Here is a 7134-nt window from a genome sequence, read left to right as displayed (position 1 = left end):
AGATTCTGAAATTCAGCGGCATCCGCGCATTCTCCATTGAAAACTGGTTTGGTGTGGCACAAAAAGTCGTCGTTGATTTGTTTATGTAACAATAAAACTTTGCATAATATTTCCTTTCCTTTTTTATTAATTTATTCACTTTTTTTTAAAAATATTTTTAAATTACATAAAGAAATTTAACAAAAAAATACACATCTACCCTTGATTTTGAAACATTATATTTTTTTACGGACAAAATGATGAAACTATAACGGGAAACTTTGATCAATATAAATTTGCCCTAAATTCTTACATATTTTATTGACTAATGAGAGAAGAGATTTTTATATGTTGACCAATCAAATTTTTTAAAATTTTAAATTGACAAATCAAAACTATTTGTATATTTATTGACTAATCAAAATAGATGTAAACAGAAACATTCCTGAGCAGAAAATATTTTGCAGACACTTAAAATTCAAAACAACTTACAAGTTTGATTTTCAAAAAGGCATTAATGAATTACTCCGAATTTTAAGGTAAATCAAATGGTTTATTTTAATTTATAGAGAAACTTATCAATCTTTAATCCACATTGTCTGTCCGACCATCCTTAACGTCATGGGCGAGGAAAATGTAATTTTCTCGGCTGCTATTTAAAATGGTCTATCTAGCTACCTCCAATCCCCCTTCGATCGCCAATGAATTACCACCTAATTTTAAATTCTCGCTCTTTTAATTTATGCTACTATTGTGCTACTTACTACGATATCGATGGCGAACTCGCATGCTACCTTTTGCTTGAAAGGACGATTTTCCAATGTTTATCACTAAAAAATTATGTGGTAATTCATAAGCTACCATTAATGCATTTGAGATATCGAACAACGTAGCATGCTACCTTTTTTAAAAGTTTCGCTGGGTATCGGTCACGCTGTGTAAGACATACATATTTTTTACAATTTTATGTTTAATTTCTATCAAGTGCATGCAAAGTAGTTCTTTTCTTTCTATGACCTCTGCATGAGAATAGGCTAGATCTTCAATCAAAAAAGTCACACTGTCCGCATTTGTCCATGATCCTTGATATCATGAAAACTGACATCCCTTCTTAAAACTATTTTCGTTTAGTTCTCAAATTATTTTGTTTCTAAGATGATTTTTTTTAAAATACCTACTATATAAAATTTATGTTTTACGTGATTATAATATTACACTAAAGTTTTAGAATTACTTATAAATGTAAATTTCATTATTGCTATTGAGTATTTATTGCCAAAAATATATTTATTATATATATTATTGCTATTGAGTATTTATTGCCAAAAATATATTTATTATATATATTATTGAATTGAATGACTCATTCAGGCCAATGTCTCTTTCCTCCCTGTTTAAAGTAGACTAATCAAAATCAATAATTAATGAGTTTGAAACATATAGAAAATGACTCATAAATATAGCATAGTTTAACATGGACCTTACAATGCAATACTCTCAATTGCAGCAGCGAACTATTGTCATTCCAAAAGCAAATAATAATCGTAGAAGAGCTAGTATTAATGGACGCACTCTATGTTATTTCAGGGATAGCTTTGAGATGAGGGGGAGGCTTATGGTTCATGAGAACACGAGTGATTATGGCACTATGTCAAATCAGGTATAATTCATTCTTTTAGGGATATGGCACATATAACTAAATATTTTTACACTAGTATAAAATAACAGTTGATCTTTAATAGACATAAGTGTAATGTGCTGTGTCTTTTTTTATGGGCCAACGCATGATTATTTCTTTTTATATGTCATTCTCCTGTTCAATCATCAATAAACAATAGGTAGTTCTTTGGGCTAACTTTAATACTAATTACAGCATTTTCTATTTAAATAAACTGCACATAAATTGTAATTGTAATTATTGTCTTCATGCTCTAGTTTTATTAATATTTTTCTATACCTAACTTTACTTAGGTTGAGGATCAGTTGCTTGAAGACCTTATACCCAACCTTAACCTGTCCCAAGACAGCCAGGGTAATGAGGGAACAATATTCAACGATATCACAGTTCACGAGAGACAAGAGAGAATACAGTCAATCATTAATGATATTATGTCGGTGCCCAAACTATCAGAGGTATGTGATTTCATCAAATATTAGATTTTTACATCAATCTTAAAATAAAATTTTCTTTAATCTATATAAGTCTTGTTTTTATTTTTAATGTCAAAGGGGCTCTTTTCTAGGCTGGACTAACTCAACGAGGATCTTTGAGTCAGGAGAAAATAAGAAAATATTTGTCCCATGAAAATTTATCCTCCAGAAATGGATCTTCTGTTTCTGGAATAACCTCTAAACAGTCAGCAATGAAGTTTAATAATAGAAATTCGGGGTAAGGCTATTTTTTTTTTAAATTAACAGTTTAGAATTTTTAATTTCCAATATTTTTAAAACATTGCAATGTAACCGTGGCATTTAAATGTACAGCTATAACAAGCTAAAATATATTTTTCATAACATTTTGATAATAAGCTATTCTTAATATATGTATTCAGAAAAGGAAGACATATTCTTTTTGGGAAAAAGGCCGGAGAAATAAAGTTATAGAGTAGCTACACTTCATTGTATAATTCATAATTTACATTATGTTTAGAATGAAAAGAACGTCCTCTATGCACAAATTTGAATCCAAACCTCACAATGGATTTAGCAAACCTGAAATAGAAATTAAAGCCCCAATAATTCCCAAAAGTCAGTCTCGAATGGCCTCAAATCTTAACCACAACCAACTAAATGGACCTAACAAAGTATTGAATAACATGGAGACAAAGAAAGTAAATGGAAAATTACGAGTAGCCAAGTCTGGAGAATCTTCGACGTCTAAAACCAGAACAGGTCCAATGGCTGTTACACGAAATACTCAACCTGCAAGGTAAAACTAAGATTTTGTACTTATAATTCAACCTATAGATAACTATCGAAGCCAAATGTAGGAATCAAAAGTAAAATATTCAATTGTGTTGTTTGATTTTTGAAAACTGCACGAAAGTTGTTTCTTTCTAGTAAAAACTGTTTACTTTTTTTTATACAAAAAGTAATATAATATTTGATTGATTAATTGTGATGATTTAATTTTACTTCATTCAGTGGAAAAGTGAAAAAGTTGGAAAACAGTATTTCAATGGACCATGTTCCGTTGGCACCTGTTCAAGGTTTTTCTATTGATGATTCTCTACTTGGTGATGACACTCAGGTTTAAGTCATTTTTAATTTACTACATCGTTTTGAAATAGTGTCATACTACAAAATTGTGAATAGTCTCTCACACCTATTAAAAAAATAGTTACTTAGTAATTTTATTACTTGCTTAGTTAATCCTTTTGTAAAAGTAGTAGGATGTGTGTTTATTTTATGGTTATTCTGTACAGTAAAGCTTGTCATAGGTCCAGAAAGGTTTATAACTATTTTAGAAACCAAAAAATATTTAATTTTACTTTCTCTTTTTAAAACCTAAGTAGAGGGTCGATTAACCTCCCTTCCCGCTGTTTTTTGTATGTTTTAGACGAAGTTATTTTTTAGGCTGAGCTGCGTATCCACCCACCAACCTTCGGGGACGACACAATACAATCCAACCAAGATCAGAGTTCAACAAGCTTTCACGACCTCACTAGTAACTCAAATATTGGCGGGATAGGGCAGGGGCTTAGTCTTGATCTGGGTGGCGGGGATACTAGTCATGAAGATGGCGGAGGACATTATGGTCATCATAGTGGAGCTGAAGATAGACAAAGGAATGTTTTTTTTTTCAATAACACTTAAAATATAGGTACAAGAAAAACTCTTAAGTTTTAGTGTAAAGTATATATTTTTAATCTTAGAGAAAAAAATATTTAAGTAGTTTTAAATGTTGTCAAGCATGTGTAGACCTGTTGTTTCAAGCTTTAATACACAGCCACTAGAAGCATCTAGTACTAGAAACGTAATAAATGTACCTAGTTAAGCATTTCTGCTGATTTTTTGACACAATCTTTCTTTGAAACATTATTGGCTTTACGCAATTAAGTTGTTTCGTCCATAGTCTCTAGAGGAAGGGCGGGGAACTCAAGCAATTAGCAAAAAACATCACATATTTATAAAGCTGCTCTGAAAAGTACAACCAATCAGGACCAGCAAGTTTGAGATCTTCAGCTTCAGAGAAAAAAAACTTATTCTTTAATTACATGATTAAAAAAAAAACGTTTGTGACAGAAACTCAAGTGCTGGCAAGGAAAGAGTAGATTATTTACAGCAGAATATCAGATCAGCATCTAGTCAAAACAGGAAAGGATCAGGTGTGTAAGTATGAATTTGTCGTTATGTTGACTAAATTGATGTCTTGTATTATTATGCCACCACCCTGATATGTCAAGGAATTGTAATCATGGCTTTACTAAGAGCTCCCAGCCTTACATCGGATAATTCAAGTTTTGATGTCAGACCTGCATTTCCAATCGTAAATTTGAAAAAAATCTTGAATTTTTTATCTGTTTATCTTTTTGAATTATATATTTTCAAATAAGTCAATTAAATCTACAATAATGTGCCTTTTCTTTTCAGGAAATGGCCGCAACACGGCAGACTCTGCAGCAGGCGGTCAAGGCCACAAACACAAAGCTGGCGCAGTGCCAAAGTATCTGAAGCAGAGACAACAACAGTGGAGGGATGAGGCCCAGGCTGTTCTGGACTCTGCTCCTGATCCTGACTGTCCGCCTGGTCATATCAGGTAATATTCTGGACTCTGCTCCAGATCCTGACTGTCCGCCTGGTCATATTAGGTAATATTCTGGACTCTGCTCCAGATCCTGACTGTCCGCCTGGTCATATTAGGTAATATTCTGGACTCTGCTCCAGATCCTGACTGTCCGCCTGGTCATATTAGGTAATTTTCTGAACTCTGCTCTAGATCCTGACTGTCCGCCTGGTCATATCAGGTAATATTCTGGACTCTGCTCCAGATCCTGACTGTCCGCCTGGTCATATCAGGTAATATTCTGGACTCTGCTTCAAATCCTGACTGTCCGCCTGGTCATATCAGGTAATATTCTAAACTCTGCTCCAGATCCTGACTGTCCGCCTGGTCATATCTGGTAATATTCTGGACTCTGCTCCAGATCCTGACTGTCCGCCTGGTCATATTAGGTAATTTTCTGAACTCTGCTCTAGATCCTGACTGTCCGCCTGGTCATATCAGGTAATATTCTGGACTCTACTCCAGATCCTGACTGCCCGCCCGGTCAATGGGCTATTTATTAAACTAGGCCTAATAACAAAGTTTTTTTTATTAGTTTGCTTTACAACTTTGGGGAATTAACTTGAATTTTCATTGGTTGGTTCATTAGGTTGAGTGTTCAAACGTTTCAACCACTAATTTTCATCTACGATAGGTGTAATTTTGTTTATTATCATTGGGGATATAGAAGGTACATCAATTTATCGGCCATTGTTTTATCCCTTAAGATCCCTGTAATTTTCCAGTCTATGACAGTTTACCTTTGCAGTGATCAGCAATTTTTTTCAACTTTATCCCTTTTTTAATTCTAGATTACCAGATGAGGACAGAGTAAACCAACTTAAAGACATGCAAAGCACCCATGCTGCGTTACTTGCTGACCTTAACCGTCTACCCGTCAGCTCTGACACCCGCAGGGTTACGGAAAAACGGCGGGAAATCGAAGGATTGTTGGCAGGGTTAGATGACGGCATTAGAATATACTCGAGACCCAAAGTTTTTGTAAAAGAGTAAGAATTTTTATTATGTATCACTTAGGGGAGGGTATTATTGTAGAAATATCACAAACAATGCACTTTTTTACAACCATAATAAAAAAAAAAATTCGTAAAACAACATTATAAGAATTCAGGATAACAAAATCCCAATTGATGTTTTCAATAGGGTTGGGCCGGATATCCGGTGTGGCCGGATATCCGGCCGGATATCCGGCTCTATAATTTTTTATACTTTACACCAAAAATCTCTGCTTTTTAAAATCTTAAATGGCTACAATTTTCTTATTATTGAAGCTAGAAGAACATTTTTTCTGAATAAGTTTAACTTTATGTAAATTTATATAAGATTTCTAAAGAAATTTTTTTTACTACTTTAATATCTGGTAATTTGGCCGGTTATCTGGCCGGATATCCGGTAATTTGGCCGGATAACCGGATATTTGCCGGATATCCGGCCGGTTACCGGATATCCGGCATTTGAAATCAGCCGGATATCCGGTATCCGGCCAAAAAAGTATCCGGCCCAACCCTAGTTTTCAATGAATGAACATTGTTATTCCTGTGTTTAGGAAGTCTTAGGCCTATTGCTTTCTTCTAAAGTTTGATTTATATCATTATTTATGATATCTCTAAAATAAACAACTCTCCATTTGTATTTAAATTCTCATTGACCTGAAACGAAACTCATAGATCTCAAATATTAATGAAATGTAATCCAATATTGTGTTCTAGAATTATATTCGCAGGGTATTATCTTATTGAAACACATACTAACTTGTAAATTAAAAAGAATAAGAGCTGGTACATGTCACGCTAAAATGTTGCTAGAATCAAATTTAAAAACTAAGAACTATAAAGGATGCTAGTTGCCTAACGTACATGTTATGTTCGTAATTCATTGTAATCTGCAGAAGATGACCTTCAAATAATCTGGAATAGTCAATAATCAATAATGCACAGTTATCATTCAGTGAACATAAATGCGCGAAAAATACTTATTTTAGCGCGTTTTCTATAGCCAGTCACCCATGTGAATTATTGGATCATAGAAGATTTGTTCAGACCTTATTAAGCTGGTTACAACGATATGCGAATATAACATGTACGTTCAGCTGTCAATCCACTTGCAACCTTCAAAGTTCAAAAAAAAATTAAAGTTTGTTTCTACAACATTTTCCCGTGAACCGTACCATATGAATAATTTGCACTTGTACTAAGTTAGGTATAAAAATGTTATTTGTATATTGTTATTGAAATATTAATTAAGAATGAGATTGTTAGAATTAAATATAATTTAATAACTACCTACCTATGCATTTATTGTAATATTACTATGAAATAGTTTAAATAAAGATTTTATATTGTTTAGTTTTAATAATATTGTTAAATATA

The 7134-nt window shown here is 33.1% G+C and overlaps 1 protein-coding gene across 3 annotated transcripts; it reads left to right on the top strand.

Moving 5' to 3' along the window:
• The first annotated feature begins 311 nt into the window (after positions 1–311).
• On the top strand, positions 312–7110 carry LOC145314030 (uncharacterized). Of its 3 annotated transcripts, none has more exons than XR_013877600.1 (11): positions 312–518; positions 1567–1639; positions 1951–2112; positions 2223–2368; positions 2630–2908; positions 3124–3229; positions 3556–3767; positions 4225–4307; positions 4573–4738; positions 5557–6543; positions 6961–7110. XR_013877600.1 is itself a non-coding variant. In XM_080153763.1 (10 exons), exons 2-10 carry the CDS (start codon positions 1580–1582, stop codon positions 5756–5758), a joined length of 1416 nt encoding a protein of 471 aa, XP_080009889.1. In that variant the 5' UTR covers positions 312–518; positions 1567–1579; the 3' UTR covers positions 5759–7110. The 3 variants fall into 3 exon arrangements, 1 of the variants encoding a protein (XP_080009889.1); XR_013877599.1 differs by having other exon boundaries at positions 5557–6562; positions 6900–7110; XM_080153763.1 differs by having other exon boundaries at positions 5557–7110.
• Positions 7111–7134: the final 24 nt, after the last annotated feature.

This window comes from Acartia tonsa, chromosome 3 (genome assembly GCF_053477335.1).
Source record: "Acartia tonsa isolate MP-2025a chromosome 3, ASM5347733v1, whole genome shotgun sequence".
Classification (NCBI taxonomy): Eukaryota; Metazoa; Arthropoda; class Copepoda; order Calanoida; family Acartiidae; genus Acartia; species Acartia tonsa.
Note: the sequence above shows the minus strand (reverse complement) of the source record. Positions and strands in the feature narration are given on the sequence as shown.

What these genes read in the sequence shown, in the direction of transcription:
- LOC145314030 (XM_080153763.1), top strand. Translation starts at nt 1,580, where the DNA reads ATGAGGGGGAGGCTTATGGTTCATGAGAACACGAGTGATTATGGCACT. An exon ending in ATGGCACTATGTCAAATCAG is followed by an intron (nt 1,640 to 1,950) that starts GTATAATTCATT and finishes AACTTTACTTAG; the next exon opens with GTTGAGGATCAGTTGCTTGA. An exon ending in GGAGCTGAAGATAGACAAAG is followed by an intron (nt 3,768 to 4,224) that starts GAATGTTTTTTT and finishes CGTTTGTGACAG; the next exon opens with AAACTCAAGTGCTGGCAAGG.